The sequence below is a fragment of the Antechinus flavipes genome, chromosome 2 (genome assembly GCF_016432865.1).
Source record: "Antechinus flavipes isolate AdamAnt ecotype Samford, QLD, Australia chromosome 2, AdamAnt_v2, whole genome shotgun sequence".
NCBI classification, from domain to species: domain Eukaryota; kingdom Metazoa; phylum Chordata; class Mammalia; order Dasyuromorphia; family Dasyuridae; genus Antechinus; species Antechinus flavipes.
The window spans coordinates 275,495,763-275,512,246 of NC_067399.1; the positions used below are offsets into that span (position 1 = coordinate 275,495,763).

The 16,484-nt window shown below is 38.2% G+C and overlaps 2 protein-coding genes across 9 annotated transcripts in view; one reads left to right on the top strand and one right to left on the bottom strand.

The window, feature by feature from the left end:
• Positions 1-7,674, top strand: part of CAPN3 (calpain 3) — an 87,310-nt gene extending 79,636 nt beyond the window's left edge. For all 6 annotated transcript variants that reach the window (XM_051977157.1, XM_051977156.1, XM_051977154.1 and 3 more), the window contains 8 exons: positions 224-301; positions 3,910-3,967; positions 4,108-4,172; positions 4,660-4,728; positions 5,766-5,844; positions 6,020-6,136; positions 6,357-6,415; positions 6,812-7,674. In XM_051977157.1, coding sequence (XP_051833117.1) covers positions 224-301; positions 3,910-3,967; positions 4,108-4,172; positions 4,660-4,728; positions 5,766-5,844; positions 6,020-6,136; positions 6,357-6,415; positions 6,812-6,838 — 552 coding nt within the window. In that variant the 3' untranslated portion in view covers positions 6,839-7,674. The remainder of the gene's footprint in view (positions 1-223; positions 302-3,909; positions 3,968-4,107; positions 4,173-4,659; positions 4,729-5,765; positions 5,845-6,019; positions 6,137-6,356; positions 6,416-6,811) is intronic.
• Positions 7,675-8,677: 1,003 nt separating this feature from the next.
• Positions 8,678-16,484, bottom strand: part of ZNF106 (zinc finger protein 106) — an 85,571-nt gene continuing 77,764 nt past the window's right edge. For all 3 annotated transcript variants that reach the window (XM_051977150.1, XM_051977151.1, XM_051977149.1), the window contains exons 20-22: positions 14,838-14,909; positions 13,032-13,178; positions 8,678-12,644 (exon numbers count right to left, since the gene is read on the bottom strand). In XM_051977150.1, the coding sequence (XP_051833110.1) occupies positions 12,588-12,644; positions 13,032-13,178; positions 14,838-14,909 (276 nt within the window). In that variant the 3' untranslated portion in view covers positions 8,678-12,587. The remainder of the gene's footprint in view (positions 12,645-13,031; positions 13,179-14,837; positions 14,910-16,484) is intronic.

Below are 16,484 nucleotides of genomic sequence, written 5' to 3' on the forward strand. Positions count from 1 at the left end.
AAAATCTCCTCTGACTACATAAAAAAGAAAACAAGCAAGGAGAATGATGAGAAGAAAAAGAAGATATTACTGATGGATGCTTAGTTGGAATCTGGAGAGCTATATTGAACTGAAAGTCTCCTTTGGGTCATAGAGAGCTTGCCCTTCCTTTCCTTTCATGGCTTTCTACTGGGGACCCATCCACCTTCTCCTTCTGTTTGACCCTTGCATTTGTGCCCCACAGCCAACCTCAGGTAACACTGACCGAGAGAGCGAGGAGCAAGTGCAATTCAAGAACATTTTTCGGCAGATTGCGGGTGATGTGAGTACTTTCAAAGCAGTTATCTCTAAAGATCTTACAGATGCTTTCATTCCACTATTCCTCCTCCTCCTCCTCTCTATCCCAGGGTTCTAGACAAGTAGAGTCTTAACCAAATCTAGGTGACAGATTAAAGGTACATGGACTCATCTTCTTGCCCACACCATAATGATGACTCCTTTTCCTTCCCTACTCTAAGTTAGGCAGAATATTACTGGGAACTTTGCAATAGCTTTAAAATCAGAGTTATAAACTCTAACTTCACAAAGAATCTCTTAGCTTTCCCACCGTACTCATTGTCATCAGGATGCTGTCTTAGATTAATGGCATAATGACATACCATCATCCTTGTTAAAAAATCATATGATATGCTTTCTATTATTTCTAGGATATAAATATATAAAAATAAATATGTATATATACATATAAAATGTGGATACATACATGAAAATACATTAAGCAACTATCTATGGATTGGGCTGAGTACTGTACAGATACCTGTGATCTTGGGACTTCCATTCATTCATTCAACCAATCAAGTATTAAGTGCTTAGCATGTGCTGGGCACTGTACTAAGCACTGAGGATTAAAAGATGAAAATTAAATAACTCATGCCCTCAAGGAGCTTACACTCTATTAGGGGATGGAAGATGTACATAGACATATAAAAAATAAATATCTGGTCATTTTTTTTACTAGATGATAACCTAGTCCTGCAGTCAGAAAGATACCTCTTCCTGAGTTTAATCTGGACTCATACTAGCTATGTGATCCTGGGAAAGTTACTTAATTCTGCTTGCCTCATTTTTCTCATCTGTAAAATAAACTGGAGAAGGAAGTGGCAAATAAATCTAGTATCTTTGCCAAGAAAACAAGGGGTCATAAAGAGCTGGATACAACTGAAAAATGACCAAACAACAAAATTTTTCTTAGTACTGGGAGTTGGGAGAAGCAAAAAAAAAAAAAAAGGTTCAAATCACTTAGGCAGAGTTCTGAAAGAAACAAGGGATTCTAAGATACAAAAGTGGGGTGGGAATACATTCTAACACTCATGAGGGACTGTAGGTGCAATAGTATACGTACAAATTAGCAAGGTTAGTTTGACCAGAGAATGTAGGAAGGGGAGAAATATATGACAAAGTTAGAAAGCTAGGTTGGGGTCATATTGTAAAAGTCTTGAAAAGCTAAGCAGAGAAAATTATATTTGATCCTTGAGAGAACAGAATCAATGGAGTTTTATTTTGTTTTATTTTTCATTCTGAACAGACATTAACATGTTCATACTCATACCTGGACCTCTTATTCCTCATTATGATGAGAGTGAAACTCCAGTAAACATAGTAAATCCAAGAAATATATCATACTGTATATTTCTTCCTGGGTCAAATAGCCAGATAACTAAAAATTTATGTTATCTAATCCCAAGTAGGCCTTCACTGCAACAAAACAGTCCTTCCTCCCTCTAATTAATTCTCTCACTCACTCACTACAGAAACTCCCTCTCCTCAAACTCCCATGACAATACTTCCTCTCACTTCCTCATCTGAGGACCTTGCCTCATACTTCACCAAAAAAATTTAAGGCCATTTATTGAAAGGTTTCTCCTTCTCATCTCACATCTCACTATCTCATCATACAATCCAGAATCTGATGAAGAAGTGGTCCTTCTCCATACCCAAGCCAACCCTTCTACATATATCCTCACTTCCACCTCCACCAGCTTCTCTATAGCAGATAGTCTCCATCAACAGTCCCCCCTCACTTTCCATTTGTCAGCCTTTCCTTAGCTACTGGTTCCTTCCCAGCTGACTACAAAAATGGCTGTCCCCATCTTTAACATTCACTGGATTCTACCACTCCTGCTAACTATCATAAAATATCTCTTCTCTTTTTCTTAGCTAAATTCTTTTTTAAGTCATTTATACTGGTGCCTCCACTTCTTTTCTAAATTCTCTGCAGTCTGGCTTCTAACCTTATCATTTAACTGAAACTAGGCTCTCCAAAGTAACCACTGAAGCTTTAAGAGTCAAATCTGATGGACTTTCCTCAATCCTCAGCCTTCTTGACCCTTTTGCTGCATTTGACATAATTGGTGACCTTTTTCTGGATGCTTTTTTCCTCTTTGGGTCTTTATGATGTTTCCTCCTAATGTTTTCATATGTCTGATGACTCTTTAGGCTTCTTTGCTTGTAAAGGGCTGAACCTCTGAATAGGTGCACTGGAATCAGACAACCAAGTACTTAAGACTAATTACTTATTGGACAATACTCTATTAAGATGTGCTTGGGAAATGGCCCTTCTTGCTATTCTGTGCTGCCTCAATCTTTTGGTGTATACAGATAATTGTAGGAGGGATTCGGGGGTGGAGGAAGACAAGCCAGAGTCACTTTAGAGGAGGACAAGGAGAAGGGGGGTCGGGAGGCAGAGAGCTTGTGGCGGCTTCATCCATCTCCTTCTTCCCCTAAAGACCAAAGACTTTTGCTGTTCCTGACTCTGGCTGATCCTGGGGTCAAGAGAACTGACCCGGACTTCACATTTGCTAAAATGAGTATCCCCAAGACTCTGTCCTTATCTCTTTTCATTTCTTTTTGATATGTTTTAACTTGGTAATTTCATCAGCTCCATTGATTTAATCTTATCTTAGTACAGATGATTCCCAGAAATACAGAACCAACCTCTGAGCTCTACTCCCATTTCATCAATTCTTTTGGATATTCCAGGAACATCTTAACCAACCTCCAAAATAGTGATCATTTCCCCACAAATCTTTTCAGAACTTCCTGATTTCTGTTAAGAACACCATCACTCTCTGTCATTCAAGTTACAATTTCCATGTTATCTGTAACTATTCACTCTCTCTCATCCCATATAGCCAACTAGATACCAAATCTTACTGTATTGTTCTCTATATCTTTTGAATAGCTCTGTCCCCTTCTGTTATAGCAGCAGTATCATCTCGATCCAAGCCATCATCTCTCATCTGGGTGATTGAATTAGCCTTCTAATTAGTCTCCCTAAGTTAGATATTTCACTACTTTGATCCATCTTCCATACAACTGCCTAAGTGGTTTTCCTAAAGCACAGGTTCCTATAATCAATAAATTTCAATGACTTCCTATTAGTTTTAGGATCAAATATAAATTTCTCTGTTTATCATTTAAAACTTTCTTGAACCCAGACCCTTCTTACCTTTCCAGTCTTCTTATATTACTAACCTCAACATACTCTATATATTGCATGCATGCCAAATCCCCTATTAGCAGGGGGCAGGAATTGTCATTTTTATATTCCATGTCCCTCATATTGCAAATGCTTAATAAATGTTTGTTAAATCTGTTGTTAACTGCCAAATAAATTGCTCAGATACTAGTTGTTTTAGAAGATTAGAGGAAAAGTTCACTTCAGGCTGGGATATTCAATCCAAAAGAGTTGGAGTGAAAGCCCGAGAAGTCCTTAGAGATGTGTGCCTGAACTACATAACACCAATCTTACTTTCTTCTTTTTGGCAAAGTAACCAATGAGCCAAAATTGTGCTTATTCAGTATTTGTGCAACTGGTCCAATTAGGGCACCACTTACTTGAGGACCCATCCTCTCTTCCTTTCTCCTTAGGACATGGAAATTTGTGCTGATGAACTCAAGAATGTTCTCAACACAGTGGTGAATAAACGTGAGTGACTTGAATATCTTCACCCAAGGCAAGGGAGGAGCTCTGGCTATTTAGAACAAGCAGTAGGTTGGAAGGAAAGGCTCTCTAAAAGAGCAGATTCGGAGACATCACCATCACTTTTTGTCACTCCCCCTCACCAGATCAAGACTTGAAAATAGATGGATTCACCCTAGAATCCTGCCGAAGCATGATTGCCCTGATGGATGTATCCTTTCATGTTTGCTGCCCCATTCTCCTTCTTCCCACTATGTGGCCCCAGGGACTCAGGGAGTGGCGGGTGGGACCTAGCTTAACAAGTCGTATGCTCTCTCAAACACAAACCCTAAACAGAATTTGGATCTAGTGAAACTGTTAAAGTTATTGCAGTGGTTATCCAGGGAGAACTTCTGGTTACTAGGTTACTAAAGCCTCTAAATGAAGATAATGAGCATCCTTTGAGGCTGCCTTTGTCACAGAGTAGATACCCACTACAATTTCCTTGTAGCCTCTGAAGTGTCAGTTAAGATGAGTATTCTCTGAGAGCAGGAAAGAGAACCAATGAACAAAGAAAAGTGATTGGCTCATTCCCCTTATAATAGAGGTCATTGGAAGGGATGTTCTATGCAGAAATTTCTCTGTAGCCTCACTCCTTTCTCTGCCCTCCCTTGATGGCTGGGGGACTTGGTCATGTGGTCCTGACCACTTTGCTTCAGACGGATGGTTCTGGACGGTTGAACCTGCAGGAATTTCACCACCTCTGGAAGAAGATCAAGAGCTGGCAGGTGAGAAAGATAAAATGATATAGGGGGAAAGGGGGCAGGTTGAAGCGGGTAGTATGCATAAAATGACATGAGGCAATGTTGTGGAATGGGATGGCACAGGAGGAAATGGAACTTTTATCTAATCACACTACTCTTGGTCAAGTACTTTCCCCTCTCATCAAGCTGAGCCACTCTGTATAATTTAGACCAAATCCTAAAAAGTCTTTCCTCCTCTTTTCCTCGTGAGATCCTCCCTATTCTTTAAATTTGAACTTAAATGTCATGCCTTTCAAGATGGCTTTCCTACTCAATCCTGACAGTTCCTTCTACCCAGTTGGAAAGCAGTAAGCTTCTTAGGACAGGGACTGTTTGACTTTTGACTCTGTATCCCCACTACTTAGTACGATGTCTAGTACATAATAAGTGCTTAATAAATGCTTTTTTTTTTTTTTTTTTTCACTTAACACAAATCTGTTTTCACTCCCTCCCATTTCCTGCACCATTGGGAGAAGAATTTGGGGAGAAAATTCTAAACACTCTGTAGTAAATATGTATGGTTAATCAAGGCAAATTCTTGTAATTCTCACATCAAAAAAAAGTTTCATTCTGTACTCTCAGTCCATCATGTTAGGAGATGGGTAGGATGCTTCATCACAAATGCTCTAGAACCAAGGTTGGTCAAAATAGTTAATTGACTGAGCTGGTATACTTATTAGCGAGCTATGTCCTATAGATAGATACACACACACACACACACACACATCCCAATACAGATAGATGCTATATAGTGTACTGAAAAGTTATCAAGACCTTTCCTCACAATACTGTGAATATTAGTATTTTATAGGGAAAAAAAAAACATAAGTTCTGGTTGTCTTCCCTAAGTTTCCTCAATTAATTAAATGGCAGAACTGAAATAGGAATTGAGGTTCTTTGATTCCAAAAACAGACCTTCCAAAATAGCTCCCTGCTTTCACTCTCCTAGGACTTAGTATGTCCTTAATAAATCTATTTTTTAAATAAAGGACCTTTCCTGTTTTCAAATTTTCTATCGACAGAAAATCTTCAAACACTATGACACAGACCACTCCGGCACCATCAACAGCTATGAGATGCGCAATGCTGTGAATGATGCAGGTATCTGGCCTCAAAGTGGGGGGGCGAGGGTGTGAGGGTGTGAGAGGAAGTAGAACCTAGAGTGGACCATCTGAGTTGAACCTTTGTAAATGGAAGGAGGAAACAGTGGAGAGAGGAGAGACTAAAATAATACAAAAAGATGAATTTTACTGCCTTTCTCAACACTTGTCACCAGGCTTCCACCTCAACAGTCAGCTCTACGATATTATCACTATGCGTTATGCAGACAAGCATATGAACATCAACTTTGACAGCTTCATCTGCTGCTTTGTACGGCTGGAGGGCATGTTCAGTAAGTAGGGAAGCTGTGGCTGGGCCTTTCAGCTACTTTTATAGGCTGAGCTGACAGAAGATGGCGTTCCTTCTTTAATTAGTGGGTAGGAGGAGGGTTGGGCAATTTCCTCAGCCAGTTCTTGAACAAGCAAGATGATTTCTTGCTCAGGGTAGAGTTTCTCATAATGTCCAGGGCAGGGAAGGAGAATGACCTTTTTCTGGTCTATTCCCTTACATAGGAGCTTTTCAAGCCTTTGACAAGGATGGAGACGGCATCATTAAACTCAATGTTCTAGAGGTAAGTCCCCTATTCTATTGCAAGATGCAAGTGGGAATCACAAGAGATTGGCTTGGCCCATCTTGACTTCCACACACTTTCACATACATGACACGTGGAGTTCTGTAGAGAAGAAAGCCCTTAAAAGCAAATGACTGATGGGATTTTTTTTATCTTGTGTTTTGGGGATGAGGTGGGAAGTTTGAGGACAAAAGCCCTCAGCTGCCAGTCAGATCAACTTTGAGGCAATGGTTTGGACACCTGTACAGCCCTAGCAGGATGGGAGAAGGCAGGAAAGGACATAGGAAGCAGCAGTAAGCTGTTGCCTACCATCATGGATTGTTTACTTTGGGAAGGTGGGATCTGAGACTGCACATTTTTTCCCATTTTTTACCTCATCTTGGTTTCTCCTTTCAGTGGCTGCAGCTTACAATGTATGCCTGAACCAAGCTTTTCTCACCTCAACTAAATTGAACAGAATGAACCATTTGTGATGTCAACCACTGCAGCTAGTCACGTGTAAAAAACAAGCAATAATATCTCTAACAGTTTCTGGATTCCTATGGTGGTTCTCTTCCCAGTCATTCTGTATTCCCAACTAGCCTCAGGATGTTTCAGTTTCATTATTTACTATACCCCACCCTGGGCTTATCACATGCCTTCCCCAGGCTGTTCCCCAACCAGCCCCTAGCCCTCTAGGATAAGGCAGAGGTATAACTTCTCTTCCCCATAAAATCAGTGACATTTCAGACTACTACAATGAAACAAGTCTCTGCCAACTTCATGGAATTACAATTTACCCTGGGGCAAGATTTCAACTGGAGAGGATCAGTCCTGGCAACTAAAAGGCTAACTTGATTCTAGAGCAAGGGTTTGAGTCTTCAAACAAGGTCCCTCTTTAGTCACCATATCTTCAGATCAGAACTGACTTGAGGAGGTGGATCATACTACAATTATTGCTAGGAAAACTATAACCACTTTAAAACCAGATTGGGGGAACAATAGGGAAATACTTCCTGGGGTATTTGTCCAGTATTATCCTTTGCTGGTCACATTAAAGAAAAAGATCTTTATTCACATGCTAGTGGACATTAAGCATGGAGTGCAATCTGGAATCCTTCCCTCTATCCCAGTCCTTGGTTCTGTCTTGGTTTTGCATAATAAAGATTTTATTTGTTTTAGATTTATACAGAGGAAAGGTAGACCAGGGCAATTTCTTGTTTGGGTTGTCACAGATGATTGGTTGTGGTCCCAATAAAACTTTCAAAACTGAATAAAAATCATGTGTCTGTCTATCTAGAGTACACTCTCACTCATTTAATATTCTCGGCGAACAAGCACAACAAGACTGGGTTTCTATATTTAATAGACAAAGCAATCCCAGGGAACAGAATTCCCTAGCCTCACAACAGAAAACTAGTGGGCTCAAGAAGATTTTGTTTTAGAATAAAAGTTGAAAAGACCAACTTTTTAAAATCAGTGCCTTTAGAAAAGTGACTATTTAAAAAGCCAAGACGAAGCAGATACTTTCCCAGGGACAGGAGTGTATGTAAAAGAAACTAGTTCAAGTGTCTAGACCATACACCAGAGGCAAAAGGTTTCTATGTTGTTCACCACCTTTTTGAGGTCTCATTCAAATGCACCTGAAGAAAACACTGAAAGGCATACAAGTTGTGTTAAGATCCTAATGTTTAAACTTTCATTGAGGGTGTGACTTTTCTTGTCACTATGGTTTGCTAATAGACCACTTGGCCAGGAACTGTCAGAAATAGTTGATTTAAGAGTCTAAAAGTGAAGCCAATGTACAGAGGCTCAGAATTCTAAGCTTTAGAAGGTACTTCAGAGGACCTTTAAGTCTAATTCATATCCTAAAGAGATTTAAAATTCGTGTCCACCTCCAATCAAGTTTGTAAGGCTGCATTTTGATGACTTGTGTGTCCTCACCTCTCCACTCTCTCTTTAAAGGAAGAAGTAGGATACCAAGAAATGGAAATTACGGGGATAAAGATCTCAACAAGTAAAAATCTGCACAGAGCTATTTAAAAACAGAATGGGCCATCTTAAGGAGTAGTCTTTCTCAGAAGTGCTTCAGTGGAGGCTGAATGACCACTTGTTAGGTATATTGTAGATCAAATTTTTTTATTTACATTGAAGTTGAATTACATGACCTTTGAGCCCCATTCTGAAAGGACTGAACAACAACAAAGCTCCCTTCTGGTATGAGACTATTAAAAAAAGTCTAAGTTAGCTACAAACAGGCGACAATTAAGTTGACAGAGTCAATTATTAAAAGCATTTAAGTTTTATTTTCCTCTCAATATTTGCTTTACTTCTTCCTTTACAAAGTTTCATGGAGTTCACAGCTTTGTACCATAAAATGAAAGGGGGCCAGGATATTTGTTTACTAAATACTTCAGAACAGTCTCAGCCATTTTCATTCTTTTAAATTCACATCCCATGTTAAAGACTGTTCTAAAACCAAAAACAGTGAAATAGCTCTGGTATATAACTAAGAAGAAGGGAGTGGGGGGAAGAAAAAAAAGCTTTTTTCCAACATCATTGTTAACTAGGAAATGGTGTAATCTGTAGGGTGTCCCAAAAGTCTCACTGTAGTTTAAAAGCCTTAGCTAATACTTTTTGGGACACCTCGTACATTTGAGAATGTTTTGTAAGTTTGATGATTAGATGAAAAGTCAAATGATACAAAGACCTTATAGACTGGGGAATTTTATTAAAATTGTATTTCTATTTTTTGATAAGGGATATCTGAAGACACAACTGTACATGAAACTCAGTCTAGACCCTATTACTACTCCAAGGATAGTTTCTACTTACTATTTGCTAAACCAGCATCACTGGTCAAGAGAAGGCAAGCTGGAGGTGGGTTCCTCGCCACAACCCACAAGGGCAGTTGTACAAATAAATCCTCACTGTCCTAAGCCTCTGGGACAGGAGGAGGAAGCAAGGGAAGTAACTTGCTTCTCTTCAGACCCTGAGGAATAGAGGTGGGAATAGGGGATGAATAAGTGGCACAAATAAGACCATTCTTTTGCAGAGTCAGTTATCTGTGGATGGTGCCTTCCTAAAAGCCTCATGGGCTAAACTAGAGTGCAGTTAAAAGGTTAGACTTAAAGCCAAACTGTTTGCAAGCCAAGAGCTTACACTCCCTGCTTCTGTCTCACATGAAGATAGGTTCACCCTGCTCTACCCTGGATTTCTATCAATAATTCCCTTTCCTGTATTGGTTACACTGTCTCCCTAAAGCAAAACTGACTTAAAAACACATCACTGCCCAGTTATGGAAGATGTTTATGGTAACTCATTAGGATTACAGTAACACAGCAAGTTCTCTGCACACAAGTTATGGATTGTCGAAAGCAAATGCAACAGCCTGGTCCAGGCGTAAGGAGGGAGACAAAGCTGTCCCTGCAGAAGAATTTTCTCTTTACACAAAGGCAGGGATGTGCTACTGACCTTATTCAGGTTTTTGAATCTCCCTCACTGTGATTTGCTTGGCTTAAGTGCATTCCTTCGAACCTGCCTAAATCCTAACCCAAAACTCTGAATGGGGCTTCGAAAACACAGACATCATTTTAAACCACGCCCACACATACACCCCCCACACTGCAGTTCCCTAGGATTCTGGCCTCCAAATTAGTCATAGCTAATCAGAAATAGGAGCAGAGAAATTTCTATAATGCAACCTCACCTTCCAAGGTGGGTCTGTTTTATCTTCCAACTGTCCTACCACTGATTAGATTCTCCATACCACTGCCAACATACAAGCACCAATCCATGCTCAATATTTCTGTCAGAAAAGACCAAAGGCTAGGGTGGGCTTTGACATTCCTGAAGATGAAAACAAACAAAATATAAACAAACAAGCAAACAAAAATGCCCTAAGAGTCTGCATGTGCCTCTTAAACTACTTTCCAAAAAAAAAAAAAAAAAGCCTATATAATCGTTTACTCCCTCAGTTCCAAGCTAGAACTCACATCCCTAAGATTTTCATTTCTAAAAAGTGCATCGTCTATTAGCCTATGAATGAGAATTCCACATGTTCTTACACAAGAAATGTTTTCAGCATTCTTCCAACTGTCAAAGATACACACGCATACACACACCCCCCCACACAGAGAGGAAGGCCAACACTGCATATCCTTCTTCCCTTCAGCTCCTTCGTCTCCTAAGACTCAATCATCTCCTGTCCATATCTTCAGACTTCCCAAAGAACATCCTATATACCACTGTCCTGTGGTATTAGGGCTATTGAAAGTAATTACTTCAAGGGCTGCCAAGATTTGAGCTTTCCAACTCTTCCCAGGTCACTTTCACTTCCATTTCAAAAATAGCTAACCAATGGAAACAAGTATTTAAGGACTACTAATTAATGGATTACCACCTGGGCAAGCCTGGCACTGCTCTTTATTATTTGTGGCTTTGGTTCTAAATGCTCAACCCACAGATGGCTTAAGAATGAACACACTTAGCCCTGCCAGAGCAGCCCCAAATGAATTCCCCTGAGAAGTATATTCCCATTATACCCAGAGGCTGGCCTGAATTCTCCAGTCACAACTCTTAACCTTTAAAGGAAGCAGAGATGTGAGATGAGAAAAAAATGTCACTCAAAAATGATAAAGATACATTGACTTCACACAGTAAAATCTTTTCTTCCTCCTAAACATAACAATTCAGTTAGTAAATGGGCTTCTTACTTCTAGAGATAGGAAAGGAAGGAATTTATAGAGACATTTATAAGCTCCAAATCCTCAATCTGCCCTAGAGATGAAGGGAGGATATGTGAGCAGACATATTGAAGGAAAACGTACATCTCTCAGATTCTTGAGACATTCAACATCATACGGCTAAATTGGTTCTTTTCCTTCCTTTCTATTAACCTCTAGGCAAAATTTCTGTGCTAGAAAAAAACGGTCTAGAACAAACATGTTCTTTCCCCTTCTCTTCCTCCCCCAAATTAATCTCAGTTAAATACCTATCAAGATTTTTTTCTTGTTTACTCTCAAAAAAGAATGAGGAGAATGCTCCTCTGCAGATGGAAGCCCATCCTCTCATTTGTTTAGTGGGGCAGAAAGGAAAAGACACTAAATTCTAGAAATAAGAAGATATCTACCTTGGTTTTTCTCTATGTCAGTTAAGGTATTCTTAACTCCACAAAGTTTCATAAAGTGTGGCTGGATCTTGACAGAAGAACTAGGAGCATCATTTATAAGTCCATTTAGAAAATTACTGTGTTCCAAGGACAGGTCAATCTAACCTGGTTTGAGGTTTGGATCCACTCTGGATCATTACTAGGATCATTTTTTAGATCCCCAAAACTTTTAAGAATCAGAAGCCAGAAAACAAAATGCAGGCTTCACCTCCATTATGTCTCTTTAACTAAATTATATTTGTAGTACATATTCCAGTTCAATTATAAAGATCAGTGTTACTCATATAAGCAGAGAGAGTCATACTGAGAAGTGTTTTGAATATGAATCAGTAGATTTCTGCTACATGAACAGAGCTTAGCTGCTATACTCCAGGTTACCTGAAGCGCAGTCATTTGCAGAACAGCCATTCCTAAAAGCACTGTGTCCTTTACCACTTATCACAAACTTCATCCAATTTCAAAGGAATAATATTGACACTTAAATAGAACATTACATTAAAAAACGCAAATGATTTACTTCCAATTTAACGTGAAAATACCTGGCAGTAACTTGCAGAAAGGAAATTAAAACTCAATCTTGGAAATGCAGAATCTGCACCTAACAAAGAGATATTCTAGTATGGTATCTGCCAAGAGTGTGATTGATAAAGATTCTGCATCTATTAAACACCTGGAGTACATTAATGGACACAGATCATCCTGCCCTTACAGAAGGGCATTGTGTATCTGCACTGCACCATCCCCAGGGGCGTGTTCTTAGATGTGTTGCATCTCATTAAATAACAATCTTCCAGTTTGACCTCAAAGGATTAACCCATATTCCCAAAGAGGTACATACTCAGGCATTTTTAGCCTGGCAGAATAATCATATTCCCCTTCCTGCCTTTTTTTTTTTTTTTTAAGGGGGAGGAGAGGAGCAGGGAAAGGAACAAAGAAGAGAAGGCTGGAAGGAATGGTACACATAGAGGGTCAATATGGGCAATAACAGGCCTAAGTAACTTCCCAACGTGGGAGGCAAAAACTTCATGAATCAATTTTGCTATCTTCTTCAGCATGTCGTTCAATATGTCCTGCTGCATCCTGAGGAAAGAGAGATAGAGAAGCCCATCAGTCAAGAGTTGGCAAAAGATACATATCAATCTAAAAGGCAGACACTCTACCCCATACATACCTCCACTATCCAGTACCACACCATGAAAAATCATTATGAATTTCTGTAAATCTCATTTTATAATAGTAATAATAATAATAGTAGCACTACGAGAAAAAATAAAGGCATTCCTAACCTAAGATAAGGGTAAAGTCTAAATTCAAATGCTGAATTTTATAAGTTTGATCACCTAGTACAACACTCTCCCCCCACATGTAAAAAACACAATTATTTACCATAGCTAATCTACACAGCTATCTAGCAATGGCAAAAATGGAATAAGAAATTAGATCTCCTGACTTCCAAGCCACACATACCTGCTTGGATCCTTTTCTAGCAGTAAAGAATGCATCACAATTCTTCCAACGACATTTCAAAGTCTGAAAATTTGGGTTGGTGTGGTCAGTTAGCAAGTGTTGTTTGAGGTGATCCACAACCCCAAATATCAAGGAGCAACCATGCCACTGGAGGCAAAAAAAAAAAAAAAAAAAGATGAGAGGAAAAATTTAAAGATAATACAAGGGAAAAATGTGGAAAACCCACCTCAGTAGAATCCCATGCACACCTGAAAATCAGAAAATTTCCCCATCTCTCTCTGTTAATCCCTATCTAGGAGACTTGGAATCTCTGAAACCTGTTGAACTATGTTTTACTTGCCTCTGCAGAGGATGATAAAGTCCAAAAATATTCACATTATATCAAGTCATAAATAATATAAGTCACATGACCAACTCTGAAGGACTTGGCTCTTTTCAACAATGAAGTGATTCAGGCCAATTCCAACAGACTTGTGATGGAGAGAGCCACCTATATCCAGGGAAAGGACCATGGGGACTGAGTGTGGGTCACAAAATAGTATTTTCATCATTTTTGTTGTTATTATTTGCTTGCTTGGTTTTTTCTCTCATTTTGTTTTCCTTTTTGATTAGATTTTTCTTGAGCAGCAAGACATTTAGATATGTATTTAGAAAAATTACATATAGAAATTACAATATAGAAAAATCTATATTCGATTACCTGCTGTCTAAGGGAAGAGAAGAAAAATCTGTAACACAAGGTTTTGCAAAGGTAAATGTTTAAAACTATCTTCTCATGTATTTTGAAAATAAAAAGCTAGGGGCAGCTAGGTGGTGCAGTGGATAGAGCACCAGCCCTAAAGTCAAGAAGACCCGAGTTCAAATGTGGCCTTAGACACTTAACACTGCCTAGCTGTGTGACCCTGAGCAAGTTACTTAAACCCAATTGCCTCAGCACAAAAAAAAAAGAAGAAAAAGAAAAAGAAAAGAAAACGCTATTATTTTTAAAAATGCTATGAAAGAAAAAATAAAATAAAATAAGCCACACAGGAAGGTTTGGTCAACAGCAGATCACACTCGGGTTGTGACTCAGAAAAATCTCAAATATAACAACAAAAGAATCCTGAAGGTTCAAGGTTTGGGATTTATACTTAGTTGCTTATGGGAAAGAAGCTCAGAGATTAGAATAAAGAATAATTTGGGCTCACAAATTAATTGTTTTTAAGCAAATGAGAAAATTTCAAAAGAAATAATTACAGTTACAACTGACAAATAAGCTAGCACAGATGTCTTAAGCACAATTAGCAGGAATAACTAAATTACATTCTTGAATTCTGTTCTCATCTGCAAAGCAATAGTATCTCTCCCTTCCACAAGACTTCCAAAGATCTCCTATTTTCTAAATATCATGTCTTACAAGAGCACACTATATATTTCTTTTATCTCCAGTATACTTTATATATATAAACTAATTATGTACATCTGTTTTACTGTTTGTCATTCCTATAAGACTGTAAGCACTCAGAAGATATTATCTATAATACATGTTAATAAAATCCTTTAGTATGATCTATCAGGTATTCAGATAAACATTGACAGGAATCATGAAGATCCATAAAATTAATCTGAGAATAAGCAGCATGAAATATAAATGTGTTAATAGCAACAAAAAAATTTGCACAGAGAATTCCAGTATCTAATTATCAGCAAGGACTTCAGAGGCTACCTACATCAACCTACACATATGCAGGATTCCCTTTTATAAAAATCTTGACCCTCATTATCAAAACTCTCCTTCAAACACTCCAGTTAGAAGGTATTTCTTACCCAACAGCGAAAATTCTGCATCAGATTTAGTTTTACAGCTTGGATGCTACCATCATAACAGCCAGTATAAATCTGAAAAAGAAAAGAGCACATTAAGCCCAATTGAAAAAAAAAAAACTTCCAAAATAAGATTCAGAAATTAGTTGTAACTATAGGAGGTGGATAATGACTATGTTTGTGGATACATGCATGTGCAGAACACAGATATACTGTAATAACTAAAAAAACAAAATAACCCTAGAATTAGATTGCCAGCACTAAGTTAGCAAATATTTATTAAGCAACTACTACATGCCTCGAGATACAAAGAAAGCAAAAACCATCCCTGCTCTCTTAAAGAGTTAAAGTGAGAAACCATGACTAAAGGAGAAAACAAAATGCAAATAACTACATATAAACACAATACATCAAAGATAAACTGGACATAATCTTAGGAGGAAGTTGTCAGAAGGAACATTATAGATCTAAGCCCACTGGCGTCATTGCATACATGAAAACTGAAACCCAGACTTGTGACTTTTCCAAGAATACACAACAAAAGGATTGAGCTTCTTGTGAAATTGAAGCTCAGACTGTTAACATTGATGGAAAGTAAATACTGGCAAGGGAACACAATACTCCTCCTCTTTGGCAGTTGTAGAGATTTCACCATTAATCTTGTGATTTGTTCTACCAACTCATCCTAGTGATGCATCACGAAGCTGAATGAACTGAAATTTGCTAACTTTTCTGGTAATTCCTGGTAAGGCTTGCTTAATTGTTTTGTTTTATAATCCTTGACTGTTTCTATCCCAGATTCCTGGCAAATACCTTGTAATTAATTGTATTCTAAGTACTTGAAAGTCTAGTCATGTTGGCAAATATTAGAGTGGAAATCTGTTAAATTTTATTTCCTTTCAGTTTCTTGATTGACACTAGGGTTATCTAAGTAAACTATCATATCTGCAAAAAATGATAATTGTTTCTTCTTGGTCTATGCTTATATCTTTAACTTCCATTATCTTACCTGTATTTCTAGCATTGTGTTAAACAATGGTGATGATTACAGTCCTTGCTTTACGCCTGATTTTACTTCTAGCTTTTTTTCCATTATGCCACCACAACTTAATAATATTCTAGAATTGATAAAGTTGTTCTCTTTAGCAGAGCAAGCTAATTTCTCAATTATGATACTATTTATCCCATTAGGAAAAATCCATTTATTCTTATATTTTCTACAATTTATTATTGTTGTTTTAAAACACAAATGGGCGTCCTGACAAAAGCTTTTTTAGGGCCTAGTAATATAATTATCTTATTTTGTAGCTCTTGTTATTAAGTTGGTCTTGTTATTAATATTGGCAGTTTTCCAAATTGCATTTCCAGTATAAATTCAATCTGGTCATAGTATATACAATCTTTGTGTTATGTTGACATATTTTATTGTCATTTTCTCTCTGCTTTGACTTTCCCCGATTTAAGTACCCAAGGCAGGCTGAGGCCATCTGCAGTTTAGAAATCTCAGAGAGCCACCTAGGAAACTATCAAGTGAAGTGACTTGCCTAGGGCTACACAGTTAAGATGTATCAGAAGCCTCTGATATGAACCCAGATCTTAACTAAGAGGTCAATTCCCTGTTTTCCTATCTATGCCAGAGATATCAGCACT